The sequence below is a fragment of the Lycium barbarum genome, chromosome 3 (assembly GCF_019175385.1).
Source record: "Lycium barbarum isolate Lr01 chromosome 3, ASM1917538v2, whole genome shotgun sequence".
NCBI lineage: Eukaryota > Viridiplantae > Streptophyta > Magnoliopsida > Solanales > Solanaceae > Lycium > Lycium barbarum.
Window position 1 is genome coordinate 135,663,176 of NC_083339.1, and position 17,415 is coordinate 135,680,590.

The window sequence follows — 17,415 nt, forward strand, 5'->3', positions numbered from 1 at the left end:
CTATTCTTTTTTTTTTTTTTGTGCGTATTAGTGTAAATATTGTATCTTAGTACTAATAAGTATCATGCTTGTGAAATATCTAGATGCATGTTCTGAAACAAGGGTCTAGATCAACTTTTGATATGACTTCTTTAATTGACTCTATTAATATCTTAATTAGTCTTAATCCGCAAATTTTGAATACTAAGACCAATTAGGGTTCTTATCACTTAATCTTGAAATTTGGGGATTTTATTCTTGAATTTCGCCTATCTTTACATTCTTGTCTTTAATCTTTGTATTTTCGCTTTCACATTATAATCTTGTTTTGTTCAAGTAACCCGATTCTTATCAAGTGATATCAATTGTTAAAGAATTTTAAAGTTAAATTGTTTCTAATTATAGAAATATGACATTCTTTTTTGAACTAACTAAAAAAGAAATAATGTCATATAAATTGAACGGAGAGAGTAATAATTTTTTTAATTATGACTTAATTATGGGCACATAACAGTTTAAACAAGCATAAACTTTTAATTGAGCTGATTTGAATTAAAAGTGAAGTAGATATCGCAACTATTATCGGGGACAATGCAGCAACATATGGTAATGGCTGTCCGTTTCCTTCTCCAACCATTAATGTACTAAAATCTCCATTGCCATGCATCTTTCTAAGGTTTCTGTAACCAAAGAATGGATTCTCTCCAACACCATCTCCACCGTTTCAAAAAGCCTTCGTTGCTTTACGACCTTCAATACGACCATCAACAAAAGTCCTTTTGGAAGATTCATGATCCTAATGGCGAGTTCGTTACAAGATGGAACCACATTTTCTTGTTCACTTCCTTTGTCGGTCTATTTGTCGATCCTCTCTTTTTGTTGCTTCCCATTATTAAGGAAACCTGCATGAGCACAGACAAATTATTGGGATTCTTCATTGTAGCCTTTCGCGTTATGGTTGATCTCTTCGCCATCCTTCAGATCATATTGAAGTTTCGTACAGCTTATGTTTCCAAGAAAACACGGGTTTTTGGCAAGGGTGAGCTGGTGATGGATAACCGCTTGATTGCTATTCGTTATTTAAAAAACGACTTTGTCATTGATCTTGCTGCTGCCCTCCCACTCCCACAAGTCAGTGCATTACATTACATTATAATACTATATGATGTTTCTTTGTCTTCTTTATAATCATAATAGTTTGTTTGTAATGTAGTTTTGGGTTTTATGTTAGTAAAACATGGTATATCGATTATTAGCATCTGCATGAATCCATAGTTACAACGGTCTATTAGGCTAAGTCAGCCCAAAGATACTTTTAGCATGGTATGATATTATCGCTTTGGATCAAGACCGCACGTTTTCCCCAAAAGGCCTCATATCATCAAGATTATGCCTACACCTTATGTAGCTTCATTCTCTTTTCAGCTACCAACAGAGGTGTATCCAGCATTATGGGTAGGGGATAAATTGAACCCATAACTTTTGACGCGGAGCGTATATTTTTGTGTAAAAAGTTACTAAAATAGTAATAAATAGTAGTAGATATGAGTCCATAGCTTTAAAAATATAATGAGTTTAATGCTAAGAATCTTAAGATTGAACCCATAGAGTTTAAATCTTGGATCCACCTCTGGTTACCAACGTGAGACTTTTGTCCGCACACCCAACATTTTCTTTTCGTGAAATGTTCTCATCTTGTTGGACTTGCAAGGCTGGACTCAATTTTTTGGTTATGAATGTACTCTGTTTTTATGAACTTCTTATTAGAAAAGAATGTTTAGGGGGCATGTTGACTAGTAACTTTGTCTTATTTTTGATTTTGCAGATTGTTATTTGGTTTATTATGCCATTGAATGGATCATCAGCCACTCATGCTAATCATGCCATCTCTTTGATTATTATGCTTCAGTACGTGCCAAGATTGTTAGTCATTTTCCCCTTAAATTCAAAGATTATTAGGAATACAGGTGTTGTGGCAAAGACAGCTTGGTCCGGTGCCGCATACAATCTCCTCCTGTATTTGCTAGCAAGTCATGTAAGTTCTGCATTCTTTGATTTTTTTTTTCCTCTTTATCAAAACAGTGCAAAAGACAACTCCCTTCGTAAAGTCAGATACTTGTTTTGGTATTCCCAGAAAGTACAGAGTGGGAGTTGTCAACAAGAGATTAAGCTAAAGTAAGTCGATAAACCATATACTGCTTATCCCATTTTAATCTCGAAGTGATACTAATAAATAGACCTGTTAGCTAATTTAGATACCCATAAACAAGACATAACTAATTTAGGACAGGTTAAAGGTGTCACTAGCACACAATAGCATGCAGGGGGAAAATCAGCTTCTTTATTGGATGAAAGTGAAATGGTAATTGATCGATTAGAAAAAGAGACAAGTTCAGATTGAATGAGTAAACATTTGAATTTTGGTGGTTAGTTTGTCTTTGAATTTGAGAACCAGCAGGCTGTGAAGAAAGTTGTATGGTGATAAAGAGTGCACAATTAGGTCTGGACATTAATCAACCTAAAATGCGTTTTTAAGGGCAATAAAGAGGCTTTGAATTCATCAACTACAAATTTTCAGAGTATGAATTATAGTTTTGAGAAGTGAACCAATCTTTCAAAATGCAATGTTTTGGTGCTCATTCCCAATTGTTCCTTTCCCCCTTTGCCTGGTTGTGACTTGAATCCTTGGATGTGGAGGGTCTTACAATTTAGCCTATCCCTCCCTTGTTGCCTTAAATCAAAGCTCTATTACTTAAAAACAAATAAAGAATGATACGACTCCTCATAGACTAGTGATGTCTCGTTTTTTAAGGAGCAATTTTGTACAATGTAAAGTCTTGTTACTCTCCTTACTCATGTAATGCCGATATGAGCTGAGCTCTACTGTGTATATAGTTGGGAAATCTCCCAGGTTTTAAAAGATTTTGCCTTTAAGTAAAGGTTCTCTAGAGAAAAATCTTAGGAAATTGGTTAAATGAGAGAAACAAAACTAGTATTTACAAGTAATGTTTCCAAGTCCACATTTTGGTGGTGTTACCTGTTTTGGCTACCCATATTCCATGCATTACTCCCTCCTTGATATTCTCAACTGACAAATTAGAAGCTATTCTATCCATTATCCAAACACCAGATTTCACTTTTGCTTGACTCGTCATATTTAATCCCTGTCAACATAGTTTCATTCTCTTTTTCAAGATTTGATTCTTCTCAACACCTAACAGATAGTGAAAACACCTCACCTTAGGAAGAAGTGATACTTTTGTAATTTGACTCCTGGACGATGGCAAGTCGCTGAATTAGGCTACTGATGAAAATGCCACAGGGTTGTTACTGAAGAACTGATTAAATAAGTAAATTAAAAAAAAAAAATCCTCTCTAATAACTCAAGCTTTAAGTCTAAAATTTCCCAAACAACTCAAGCTATTAAATGATGTGGAAACTAGAAACTTTATAGAAAACTAATGTGAAACTATAGAACTCAATATACAATTAAGTAGATAGATGTCATAAGTTTAGGTCTCACCACCGATGCTGGTGGAATATCTACAAGATTTATGCCTTAAAAAAAGTCCTGCTGGTAATCGAAGGATAATGGCACCAGGGTGTCTATATACATTTGCTCTTTCAGTGAATTAGGAAGTCAGTATCTGGGATAGTTTGAGCTAGAGGAGGTTAGAATTCTATCTGGTGTAGTAAGTAGGTGTTAGGTGGTAATAGATGTTGCAGCGGTTTTGGTGGTAGTAGCTAAAATTACAGTTGCATTTGCATGAAATTTGATGGTTATGTGTGTCACACCCCATTTTAACCCGGGAGTTAAAAGTAGAAGTACGACATATTGGAGATTCCTGTTTTTTTTGTGTTGTTAAGGAGTCGCCACCTAATTATTTATGGTGAATTAGGACACCTAAAGTTTATTAAAGTAGTTATCTAAAGTTGGTTGTGTTTAAGGTCTGCGAAACTTAAGATTCTAGGTAAGGGTTCAATTAGTCTAAAGGGAAGGTATTAGGCACCCTTTAAGACCCATTAACAATGATTAACCGACCGGACTTATGATTAGTTAGGCTAAGTATAAATAGAGTATTATAGGAAAGAAAAATAGCTTTGTAAATATAACTGAAGTCACAGATAAATATATATAGAAATATTGTTTGAACAAGATTTGTAAAAGGTAATAATTTATATAAAAGAGTATTTCCAATGCTATGTAAAAATATGACTTATATTAATTAATTAAAGCTGACTATACGTGAGTTATATAAAGTATATAAAACTATATAGCACATAGAATGAATAGTACCCTTTTAGTTAAATTAAGACAATAGTTAAACATCACTTTCCAAGTAATCGATCACGAATATGTTGGAAAATCAGCGTTACGTTTAAACGAGAATTAATCCTAGCTAGCAAAAAATGTCATTCTAAAGATTAATCTTTTTAAACAATGTGAAAAGGACTAACTAAATTATTGGTTGAAAGTTAGGCCAAACAAAATCCCTTTCTGGACATTGAGATTATCTGTAAACTTGAGACCAAGAATTCCATGCTAGTTTAAATTATGAATGCAAAATGTGACTCAAATCACCTATGAGAAAATCTTCTGAACTTGTCTGAAGGGATGAATGAATAGATGTAGAATAGGTGATACTAACCAATTAATTCTTTATTACCTCTAACTGATTAAGCTCTTGGATTATATCTCAACCGTAATAATAATTCTAGGTGAACAGACTGTGAATAAGTTACCCATTACACACTCAAAGGTCCCATAACAGGCAGGGCAAATAAAGCAATTAAAAGAGATCGACACAAAATAGCAGGAAGGCCTTTGTATAGGCTGTCCCAAAGTAAGAGCCCTGGATATCTAAGATGTGATCCATTGAAGAAATGAATTTGGACACGAGAGGAAATACAATGGTTGTGTTCCGATGTAGCGTCCTCGTCGAGTCTTTCGTGAGACTCTTCATTGCTCTTGTTGGTGCAGTGAACTGGGGTGTCGAGGTCGTCGATTCTACTCTCTCGTTATAAATAGACCCGAACACGACGAACGATTCGAACCTCAGATCGAAACAGACCAGAAATTTTATGTTGAATAAATGTTCAAGAACAGATGATGATTGATCAAAAGTGTACGAAATGTGAGGGCGAGCTCTGGGAAACGCCGAATAATCGTTTCCTGAAAATCGCTAAGTAAAACTCGTCTAAAATGTTAAGTAAATCTGTTCTGCCCCCAAAATACTGAATCAATTCCTAAAATCTCAAAATTTGAAAAATCCCTCCAAATACTGGAAAAAAAAATCACCTAAAAATCCGAAAATCCTTCAAAATACTCCCAATCCCCACTTTCTAAAACAATCCCCCAAAACTTTTACATACTCGACCCCGAAATAATAAAAGAGCAAACAAAAATAAGGTTTTGAATTTCGAACTGATGTCAAGAAACAAAATGGAATTCCCCAAAAAAAACACTGAATCATCCCCCCTCTTTAATGATTCCCCCCGCCTTGTATTTATAGGGTTTCATTTATATTGAAGAAAGAGAGGAGCGTATGAGAGAAGGAATGGGGAACAGCGTGTGGGGGGCAAGGGAAAGTGGAGATGGCAGAGGCGTGGGGGACAAGGGCGAGTGGAATGGCAGGGAGGGTGGGGATGGCGATGGTGGGGAGAAACGTGAGGAGAGAGAGAGGTAGAAGAGAGAGATGAAGAAGATGGAGGAGGCGGAAAAAATGAGGAAAAAAGAAAGAGATGATAGGTTAGGGTATTAGTATGTTGGGCCGGGTCGGGTCAAAAGAATGGGCTGGTCCGTTTGGGCTGGCCTATTAATTTAAATGTGGGTTGAAAATGCGGGTTAAGTATTAAAGATGTGGCCTAATTATTTGGGTATGAAAATGATATTGTATTTGTATTTTGGGCCATTAATTTGGCTGAAAATTGTTGGTCCTTCCTCCGCTATTTTAATTATCTTTGGGCTTCTAATTTAGTAACTAGTACAATATTTATTATGTGAAGATAAATAGTAATTAGTATATAGAAAGTAAGGATTTTACAAAGTGTTGTCTTGTAATTAATTTAACGAATCCGAACCTGAAACGAAAACGATGACTAACTGTTCAAAATTTATGATAAAGTAATGCTCATAATGTCAAAAATATAAGTAGCGACATTAATAGTAGTAGCAATAAAATATTGTGAAAAATAAAGTATTTAGCTCGTCAGTAAATTTAGGAATCCGAGTAAACTAAATAAAAGAGGGACAAAATTGGGTGTCAACAATGTGGCCTGTTGCATTGGCTGATTGTGCTTTAGCAAAGAGAGGAAAAAGTAAAGAGACTAACATGCAGCGTAAATTTCTTATGTCGAAGATGTCTTTTTCATTGTTATGGATCTTATGAACGCCGTGATATTGTTTTTGTTAAGGTTGCCACAAATTTCTTACTGTTTATTCTGCCCCGTTATGTCAACATATTCCAGTCCGGTCCAAGTGTTTCATGCTCCAGTTCTTTGTTTAAGACTTGGTCAGCTCTTCTTGGCACTTGCACAATTTTAGGACAGTTGAGAAGATCATGGTGAAGGTTGTGCAGCTTACTGGCCAACTGTTTTCCTGGAACTGGAGCCTATTTTTCTGGGGCATTTTCTTTTATGCACATATACTTTTTTTACTGCTTGAAGTAGAAAGACAGTAGGAATATACTGAGGTTTCTTTTTGTCCTATTTCCTGCATTTTCAAGTTCTTGAGGACTTGATTGTACTCTACCTTCTACATAGTGAATTTTGCTCATCGTTGCCCGTGGTTTTTTCCCGCCTTGGGGTTTTCACGTTAACTCTCGACGTCATCTATTGCATTTTCAGATTTCTTTCTTGATTATTTACATTTTTCTTGTTTTGATATATGCGCGTTCCTAACAAGCGGTATCCGAGCAAGGTTCGAGGATGTCTATTGTAACCAAGTTTGATATCGAGAAATTTGATGGAAAGATTAGCTTTAGTATTTGGAAGATCCAGATGAAGGCTGTTCTCACACAGAATGGTTTGAAGAAGGCTTTAGCAGGCAAGTCCAAGAAGCCCGATTCTATGAACAACGAGCAATGGGAGGAGTTGGATGAAAAGGCGCTTTCCGCAATTCAACTTAGCCTTTCCAAAGAGGTTCTACGAGATGTTATTCTTGAGACTACTGCTGCAAGTCTTTGGTTGAAACTTGAATCTCTCTATATGACCAAAAGCCTTGCCAACAAACTCCGTCTCACAGAGCGTTTATACACGCTTAGTATGGCTGAAGGTTCTTCCATTCAATCTCATCTTGATGCATACAATTCAATTATGATAGATCTGGAAAGTTTAGAAGTTAAAATTGAGGATGAGGACAAGGCTGTGTTGTTAATTGTCTCTCTACCATCTACCTATAAACACTTCAAGGAGATTATGTTATATGGAAACAATAAAACTTTGGCTTATGAAGACGTTAAATCTAATTTGTTGTCCAAAGAGATGTTTGATCATGAAGTTCATTCTGAGAATAAAGCCGAGGGATTGTTTGTTAAAGGTAGATCACAAGACAAAGGAAGTACATCTAAAAAGAAGTTCAGATCTAAATCTAGGGGACGTATTGAACCACAATCTGCTGATGATTATTCAATTGCTCATAATAGACCAAGGAGAGTTATTAGAAAATCGAGCAGATACAGTGATAATGATGGCCTGATTGCCTATGCACTAACAGTTGCACACGAGAATTCTGAAGGAGTTGAACCTACTTCATATTCAGAGGCAATCTCTAGTTCTAATTCATCCCAGTGGCTTATAGCAATGCAAGAAGAAATTGAAAGTTTGCATAAGAATAAGACAAGGGATTTATGTGAGCTTCCTAAAGGTCGTCATGCATTAAGCTGCAAATGGATCTACAAATGGATAGATGGAATTCCTGGGGTTGAAGAAGCAAGATGGAAAACTTGATTAGTTGTTCGAGGATTTGATCAAAAGGAAGGTATTGACTTCAATGAAATTTTCTCTCCCGTCATTCGCCATTCTTCCATTAGAGTGCTTCTTGCTTTTGTTGCACTATTTGATTTGGAATTGGAGCAATTAGATGTTAAAACTGCTTTTCTACGCGGAGAATTGGAGGAAGAAATTTACATGAAGCTGCCCGAGGGCTTTGTTGTTCCTGGCAATGAGCAATGTGTTTGTCGTTTGAAAAGGTCCCTGTATGGACTCAAACAAGCGGCTAAGCAGTGGTACAAGCGATTTGATGCTTTTATGGTTGATCAAGGCTACACACGGAGTCAATATGATAATTGGGTGTACTTTCAACGGCAGTGGCGGAGCCAGAATTTTCACTAAGGGGCGTCAAAATATAAAGAAGTAAATTCACAAAGAAGCTAAGGAGTGTCAATATGTAGTATATATACATAAAAATAAAAAAAATTCCTAGCTACACAGTGTAATTTTCCGACGAAGGGGTGTCGGTTGATTCCTTTATTTACTTTTTATTATATGTCTATGACATGTTAAATGCTTCAAAAGACATGTCTTTGATCAACAAGCTGAAGTCTCAACTTAGTAATGAGTTTGAGATGAAGGATCTTGGTGCAGCAAAGAAGATTCTCGGAATGGAGATCCATAGAGAACGACAAGCCGGTAAGCTATACTTGTCTCAGAAAAAATACACTGAGAAGATCCTTGACAAGTTCAATAGGAGTAAGATCAATCCTGTCTCAACTCCTCTTGCTGCGCACTTCAAGATATCTTCTGATTTCTGCCCGAAAACTGAGGAAGAGGTTGAAAGGATGTCTAGTATTCCCTACTCTAGTGCAGTTGGTAGTCTTATGTACGCCATGGTTTTCATTAGACCTGATCTTGCATATGCAGTGAGTATGGTGAGTCGATATATGCACAATCCTGTCAAGTATCATTAGGATGCGGTGAAGTGGATTTTTCGGTACTTGAAAGGTACAGTTAATCTCGGTTTGGTTTTTGACAGGAAAAAGGTGACATCTAATGATGTTGTTGGGCTCGTTGATTCTGATTACGGCGGTGATCTTGATATGTGCCGATCTCTCTCCGAATACATCTTCACTTTATGTTCTGGTGCTATCAGTTGGAAAGCATCTTTGCAATTCATTGCTGCTCTATCCACTACAGAAGCAGAGTATGTTGCAGCCACGGAAGGTGTAAAGGAGGGTACATGGTTACGTGGTCTTATTCTTGAGCTTGGTGTTTCACAAGATACTGCTGTTGTGTTTTCATATAGTCAGAGTGCGATGCATCTCACAAAGAACGATGCTTATCATTCCAAGACTAAGCATATTAGTGTGAAATATCATTATATCGGAGATACAATGATTGCGGGAGAGATTGTAGTTAAGAAAGTTCACACTTTGGAGAATCCTGCAGACATGCTTACTAAGCCACTTCCCATTGCTAAGTTCAAACATTTTTTGAACTTAGCTGGTGTTTTCAACACTTGATTGCCCTTCGAGGCTTTTATGGTAACGACGGGCATCTATAAAATTTGATCCAAGGTGGAGATTGTCAAGGTTGCCTCAAATTTCTTACTGCTTATTCTGCCCCGTTATGTCAACATATTCCAGTCCGGCCCAAGTGTTTCATGCTCCAGTTCTTTATTTAAGACTTGGTCAGCTCTTCTTGGCGCTTGCACAATTTTAGGATAGTTGAGAAGATCATGGTGAAGGTTGTGCAACTTATTGGCCAACTGTTTTCCTGGACGTGGAGCCTATTTTTCTGGGTCATTTTCTTTTACGCTCATATACTTTTTCTACTGCTTGAAGTAGAAAGACAGTAGGAATATACTGAGGTTTCTTTTTGTCCTAATTCCTGCATTTTCAAGTTCTTGAGGACTTGATTGTACTCTACCTTCTACATAGTGAATTTTGCTCATTGTTGCCCGTGATTTTTTCCTGACTTGGGCTTTTCCACGTTAAATCTCTATGTCATCTATTGCATTTTCAAATTTCTTTCTCGCTTATTTACATCTGTCTTGTTTTGATATATGCGAGTTCCTAACAGTTATGATCCATGACACAACTATCACCTTTTCTCCTTAAGCTGGATTGTGACATTATTTTTTTTTATTCACTGGGGATTAATCAGTTACACAGTGATTAATCTATTTTTTCAATTGTCAGTGCAGGTTTTAGGAGCTATATGGTATCTGATGTCTATTGAGAGGCACTTTTCATGCTGGAAGGATGAGTGCGAAAAGAAGCAGGAAGGTGCTCCAGATTGTAATAAAGACTACCTTGATTGCTCATCACTTGGTAAACCTGGGCGTCAGGAGTGGGCGGAAACCACTGGCGTGTTCGGTAATTGCAGTGCTAATAACAAGATAAGCTTTGAGTTTGGAATGTTTGGTGATGCAAATAAAGAAGAAGTTACATCTGCTGCCTTCTTTGCTCGATACTTTTACTGCTTATGGTGGGGTTTAAAGAGCCTAAGGTATTCTCCTTGTTATCAAATCTTTTATGGTCTCTCTCTTAATTTGTTTTCTAATTTAAGTTATTTAGAAGATAATCTGCATATCAATTTTAAAATTTCTCGATCTAATGGACTTTGTTTGTGCCTCCATAAATTCATATCAAGTGGTCCAAATATACTTAGCGGAACAATGTGGGGGTAGATTGTGAGTCAGGGCTTAAAAAGTTGTTTGTGCTGTCTGTTGATTAGCGGAAAGAGATAAGTAGCTCAGGAACTACTCCTCCTGAGTCAGCTTGCTGACAACACTCTCTCCTCAGAAAGATTTATTTCAACTGTTGTCAGAAAACTGTAAAACAAATTCTTCACCTTCGAAAGGTTGTCCTTAAAGTTGAAGCAGAACCTAATATCAGAGTTGTGCATTCATTTAAACCAAGCTTGCTGAAGAAGAATATTTGCCATACTGCGTACATAACCGTACGATTTTTGACCATTATATAGATAATTCCCTGAATAGAAGCTTGGCTTAGACAGCGGGTTTGGTCTTTTATATCCGTTCTGATATTGGGACTTTTATATTAGATTTTTCTCTTTCTCAATTTTAAGTATCTGAGTTGCAACTTTTAATTTGCTCATGTAGTCAGGTTGAAGAACTGGACCACCATTTTTACTCCTTACGAGAAAAAAGAAAGGTGTCTTCAATGTGGCATGAAACATTTCATCTTTTATGTTATTACAGAACTTGTAGAAGTAAATGTTAAATTTAATTTTCACTTGATTTTTTCTTATGACAAATTTGTGTTCCCTATCAGTCTTTTATCTGTCTGTAGGACTTTATAAATAGCTTGTGAAGCATAGCATTTTCTGATTAAATGGTGAACGATAGATGGCGTGGCAGAAAAATGTGTGGTGCATTGCACCAACTGTTTTGAGAACGAATAGAAAAGAAAGGTTGATGTTATTGTAACACTAAAGCTAATTTTCTTCGATAAAACCTTTTTCTTTAACTTTCTTTGGTAATATGACTTATGGAGCAATTTTGAAGTAAAATATGGCGAAAAGTCCATGACCTGCTAGTCTAGCTTAAATGGTTCTTTGTTTCATCCTTAAAAGCTATCGGTGACAAGAGCAAGATATTTATTATAAAAGTATTCTTTCCCACATTTCATTGAGATTTGTGCTTAATGGATCCTTCAATATCTTCATTTGCAGTTCATATGCACAAAGTATTGAAACAAGCACGAACATTGTCGAGACACTCCTTTCCAGTCTTATTTGTCTTCTGGGTTTGGTGTTCTTTGCACTGCTGATAGGCAACATGCAGGTATTTTCTCATGTGAAAGACTAAATCGCGATGTGCTTTCTTATTTACTTCTCTTCTTATTCTTTTACAACTATTACCTTAAACTGATGTATGTTGATAAACTTACATCTAAGCTACTGTATATTGACTAAAAGCAGGAAAACTTGGTTGGATTTCAAAGAGGACAACTTGAATAGACAATGTTAGTTTCTTTCAAGAAAGATCAATAAATGCATTCACCCTTGAAGCAATATAGATTTAGTAAAAGACTCTTTGCAATATACTTGACAAGGACAGAGGAGATGTTCGACGAAGAGATCTGACATCACATAAGAATCCTAGACTTTTCATAGATAAGCCATGAAACACCTGAAAAGTTCGAGTTATCCTAATCCCCTAATATCTCAAAGAGACCACTTTTTGGTTTGAGATCTGTCCTTATATTTCACTTTTGATGCTTCCTCCCTACTCTTGTTTTTCATGGACCATGTGGTACAGAAAGTGGTATACTATCTAAAACAATAATTTCCTTTTGAAATACAAGGTGGCAGGATACTGAAATGGTAGACAATGACATAGTGTAAATGCACATTGTTCTTTATTATCTTTTGAAACAACTTAACAAAGCTGAAGTTTTTTGTGGAGGATCAATGTACATCATTACAGTAATTACTTATTTAAGTTGAGGTTGCAAAGGCGATGGCTATTGATTTTAAAAATGGTCGGTTGTAGGGATTAATCGCTAGTGATTTGTGTACTTATTCATCAAATAAGAATTGAGGTTATGTAGAAAGGCCTTTTTTTTTGGGGGGGGGGGGGAGCAAAAGGGGTACTGTTTCAGTGGAAATGAATATTTTGTTGAATTTGTAAGTGACAATGCTTCTACTATTGTATTTTGTGAAGAGCTATCTACAATCCATGACAGCAAGACTTGAACAATGGAGAATTAAAAGAAGGGACACTGAGGAGTGGATGAGGCACCGTCAGCTGCCTGAAGATCTACAGGAGCGTGTTCGTCGATTTGTTCAGTATAAATGGTTAGCTACAAGAGGTGTAGAGGAAGAAGAAATTTTGCGTTCCTTACCCTTGGATCTAAGGCGCCAGATTCAGAGGCACCTGTGCCTTGCACTTGTTCGTCGTGTAAGTTTTTGTCTCATTTTTGTATTGTACTTTATCAAAGGGGAACACATTGCAATCACATTCGGACCTTTGCAGTTTCTTAAGGAGCTCTATTGTTTTGTTGACTAAAATTACTTTGTAGTAAACTTTTTTTTTTTTTTCTTATAAGGGAATTTGTAGTTTAACTTTCTGTAGAGAGGTTGAGGTAGGTCTCTTGTTAAGCATGAGTTGGCAATTGCTCTACAAAGCAGTTTACGGATATGCAGCTTTCCTCCCTTCATTGCACCCATTTTTGCACCAAGCAATAGAGTAGCATGTAGTTAACGAAATCTACATAGCTAGTTTTAAGAGTCCAATTTGTGAAAGGGAAAGCGAAAATCTTCTTTTCTACTGATTTCAGTTGTATCAACCATCAGTTTTGAACTTTCAATATTGGTCGCTGCCTTTTACAGGTACCTTTCTTCTCCCAAATGGATGATCAGCTCTTAGATGCAATATGCGAATGCCTTGTTTCATCATTGAACACGAAAGACACATATATTGTTCGGGAAGGAGATCCAGTAAATGAGATGCTTTTCATAATTAGAGGTCAACTTGAGAGTTCAACAACTAATGGAGGAAGGTCTGGCTTCTTCAACTCAATTACGCTAAATGCTGGTGACTTTTGCGGTGAAGAATTACTAACATGGGCCTTAGTGCCTAATCCAAATCTTAATCTTCCAACTTCAACTCGAACAGTGAAATGCCTTACAGAAGTTGAAGCATTTGCACTTAGAGCTGAAAAGCTCAAGTTTGTTGCAAACCAGTTCAGACGCCTCCATAGTAAGAAACTACAACATGCATTCCGGTTCTACTCACAGCAATGGAGGACATGGGGAGCTTGCTACATCCAAGCTGCATGGAGACGCCATAAGAGGAAAAAACTAGCGGACGAATTGTCAAGAGAAGAGAGCTTGTACTACAGGGGCGGGATGGACCAAGATGATGATTATGGTCACGAATATCCAGAAGCCGGTGGTAATGCTCCGGATCATACCACAGAAAGCAGTATTCAACATCTTGGAGCTACAATATTGGCATCAAGATTTGCAGCTAACACCAGAAGAGCCAAGGTGGCACGGGTAGACCCTGGTGAATCCAGCTTACGTATGCCTAAACTTTTTAAGCCTGACGAGCCTGATTTTTCTGATGATCCTAGTCACTGAAGAGTCAGTTCTTGCTTACGGGTTGAAGTTAGAGTTAGTAGGTAGGTTGCTTTTTCACATTTCACCTTTTGCTGTTTCTTGTTATACAAGAGAAAACATTTCTTCCAACCCATGCGCTACTACATAGCAGTGACTAACTACTTAACAAATGTAAATTGGCTGCTAGCTTTAATCCCCAGGGCACTTTTAGTGACACCCAGATGGTTTCAGGTAAATCCCTCTTATCAGTGAACAACTACAGTCTGAATATTATTTGATGTTAAATAACATTGTTGATTGGTGAATGGGATATATTTTGCAAATTTTAAACATGTTGCATCAATCAATACTTACTATAAACAGATGAAAACATCCATATGCATGTTTCTTCCTTATCTAATTGCAATGGACTTCTATTAGGTGTACCTAGCTTTTCCCGTAAAAGGGAGGGGGGGTTAAATAAACAAGATAAATGAGGAAGGAGTCGGCATATCCAAAATAGTTGATATAGAGGAGGCCACAACTGCTAGCTCTACTTTAACCTATAAATTCAGAGAACTTCACTAAAGCAACTAATACAACTTACACATCAAACAAGCCTGCTCTCTTTAATTTTCTACAAAACATTGTGATCTTATAGTTTTAATCAAAAGAAAAAGAAAGAGTGACTATAAAAAGAGATAAGTTGTATTAGAGATTTAAGTTTCTTTGGTGAGCTTGTAACTATCAATAGGTAGAACCGAATTGTTGGTGGTGAAGAGCAAAACCACTTTTTTTTTTTTGTTTTTAAAAAAAATTGTTTTATTACATGGGGGTAGGGGAAGGGAAAATGGAGAAGGGATTACAACGTGGGAATTCGAACCCTCACCAACAAGGTGAAAGTTCAAGTAGTCAATCAACTGAGCTACTAAATCCTTATGTGAAGAGCAAAACCACAAATGGTGTGATCGACTCAAAATCTGTAGAGTTAATTAGAAGGGAAAAGCCAAATTTACCCTCTACTTTACTATATTGTTCACATCTATCCTCCGTTATACTATATGACCAAAATTATCCCCACCATTAAGAAAATCTTCAAATTTATTATCCAATTAATGGATTCCCCAATTGACCTCCCAATTATCCAATTTACCTTTCAATTATTCAATTCACTTGAATACCCGTTTAAACCCCCCCGACCCACATTACCCAAACAATATAAAAATAAATGACCCTTTTTTTTAAATTTCTATATAAGAAATATTACCGAATTTTATCTATTGGGTATTCAAGATACATATTATTTTTTAATCATATTTAATAATTATAGATTTGTAACTAATATTATAAGACATTGATAGAATTTTCAAAAATATTTTAACTAAATTTAATAAAAACTCTTACTAAACACAAATTTTGCAAGAACGTCATGAACTGCATGTTTGGCAAAAAAAAAAAATATATTTACAACCATAATTTCATAACATTATTCAGATTTTTAATAAAATACAATCTATAAATTCTAATATCACTCATAATGAGCCAAGTTTGTCGATTACATCTCTCAACAACATAATTCAACTTTAATTACCTCTCTCATTATAAGTCAATTTTGTAGCTAATTCATTCTTTCTATTATTAGAGGTATAGGTTTATAGTTTTTTTTTTTAAATAATTAATAATACCATAACTAAGTGAAACAAAAAAAAAAAAAAAAAAAAAAAAAAAAAAGAGAAATCACGTGGAAGCATGTGAAGTAAAGGTCGGGAAATGAGAAGTAAAAAATGAAACATAAATGATGTGAAAAAGAGTATGTTAACAAATAAAAAATTAGAATTTAAAATGTAAAAACAAAAAATAAATTTAAAAGAAAAAAGTTACTGATACATTGTTTTCCTAATTATTTACGCTTGGGACTCAAGTTAATACGTTGTTTCCCAAATTTTACTAAAACGCGGATTTAAAGTTTAGTCCGAGTGTAAATAGGAAGTAAAATTTTACTAGTACTAGGAAACAAAGTACTAATGTGACACGTGTGTCCCAAGCGTTTGTTGCCGGAACTCTTTTTGTTTGAATTTACCTGATCACATATAACTCTATAAATAGTTCATTAAACATTCCAGTAAGACACACTTTTACAGTTTTTTCTTCTACTTCTTTGATCGTGTTTGAGGGGTTTTGTGTGTTAACGGCAATTAATTTGTCTCATCATTCTTGTACTGTTTTGATTCTCTTTATAAGCAAGAAAAAGATGCCGAGGGTACCTCGTATCATTGGTGTTAGATTTCACCCAACTGAAGTGGAGTTAATCAACTACCTCAAAAGGTTCTTGAGGGGTCAATCTTTCTCGACTCAATGCCCTATTCGGTTTGCAGAAATCTATGGAGATCAACCTCCATCGGTGATTCTTGGAGAAGATAAAGTAGGTTACTTTATTTCACTGTTGAAGAAGCGGAAGAATTCTGATGAAAGGTATCGTCGAACTTGCGCTGATGGGACTTGGACAGGCCAAAATAGTGGTAAACCTATCAAGAATCGCAAGGGATCAACTGTTGTGGGCTTTAGAAGAAATTTAAAATATACTACTAAAGAAAAAAAACAAAACAGTACTATTAGGTGGTTGATGAGAGAGTATTTCGTGGGGGATGATTTCTTCAAGGAAAACGATATTGCTAAGCAAGATTTTGTAGTGTGCCGAATCAAGAAGTATATAAATGAGAAAAAGGTAAACGATGTCGCGATGACAGAACAAGATGTTGCGGGAATTGTCAAAGTTATGTTGCCCGGACCTCAAGAAAACTACTGCAATACACAAGCAGCAATTATGGACGAGACTAAGAAGCTGAACGAAGAACCTGATTGCCAACAAGACATGAATTGTGCTGATGACGTGCTAATAGATATTGACGATTTAATTTGGTGACATATATAATTTGTTGTTCGAAGCAGCATGCAATTAGTTTAATTTACAACTTTATTGAATGAATTAGATGGTGTTTTTTCAATTCCCAATAGTGAGTTCGGAAAGTGCATTCTTTTATGTAATTTGTAAAGCAAAAACTTACCGATATATATAAGTACAAGCGACTTTGAATATTTATTTTTGGGTCATAGATTCTTATAAAAGACTGCGGTACTTCGTCAATTGTAGTTAATTGTTAAGAAACGATGTATGCTGGAATGTTTAATTTTGCCCAAAGAAATCGTTTTCTTCTCAGGAATAAAGGTTAAAGCAGGGAAAAGATTTTATTTTTACTAGATAAAATTGTCTTGTAATAGCATGCAATGGCAAAATACTATAATCAAACCTCTCTATAATGGCAGTGTCTGTCCGAAAATTTTATGGCTGCTATAGTGAGGTGCTGCTATGTATGTATTCTGACATTTGATGTTTAGATTTCATTTAACTGTTATAAACAAAAGTACGCA

The 17,415-nt window shown here is 35.9% G+C and overlaps 2 protein-coding genes across 2 annotated transcripts; both read left to right on the forward strand.

Moving 5' to 3' along the window:
- Nucleotides 1-589: 589 nt before the first annotated feature.
- Nucleotides 590-14,304, forward strand: LOC132632769 (probable cyclic nucleotide-gated ion channel 16). The gene is made up of 6 exons (XM_060348840.1): nt 590-1,110; nt 1,805-2,014; nt 10,121-10,425; nt 11,614-11,725; nt 12,608-12,844; nt 13,276-14,304. The coding sequence occupies exons 1-6, from the start codon at nt 673-675 to the stop codon at nt 14,026-14,028; spliced, it is 2,055 nt and encodes a 684-aa protein (XP_060204823.1). The 5' UTR covers nt 590-672; the 3' UTR covers nt 14,029-14,304.
- A 1,820-nt stretch (nt 14,305-16,124) lies between these two features.
- LOC132634248 (NAC domain-containing protein 78-like) lies at nt 16,125-17,078 on the forward strand. Its single transcript, XM_060350529.1, has one exon. It carries the CDS (start codon nt 16,238-16,240, stop codon nt 16,907-16,909), a length of 672 nt encoding a protein of 223 aa, XP_060206512.1. The 5' UTR covers nt 16,125-16,237; the 3' UTR covers nt 16,910-17,078.
- Nucleotides 17,079-17,415: the final 337 nt, after the last annotated feature.

What these genes read in the sequence shown, in the direction of transcription:
- LOC132632769 (XM_060348840.1), top strand. Translation starts at nt 673, where the DNA reads ATGGATTCTCTCCAACACCATCTCCACCGTTTCAAAAAGCCTTCGTTG. An exon ending in TGTATTTGCTAGCAAGTCAT is followed by an intron (nt 2,015 to 10,120) that starts GTAAGTTCTGCA and finishes TTGTCAGTGCAG; the next exon opens with GTTTTAGGAGCTATATGGTA. An exon ending in GCCTTGCACTTGTTCGTCGT is followed by an intron (nt 12,845 to 13,275) that starts GTAAGTTTTTGT and finishes TGCCTTTTACAG; the next exon opens with GTACCTTTCTTCTCCCAAAT.
- LOC132634248 (XM_060350529.1), top strand. Translation starts at nt 16,238, where the DNA reads ATGCCGAGGGTACCTCGTATCATTGGTGTTAGATTTCACCCAACTGAA.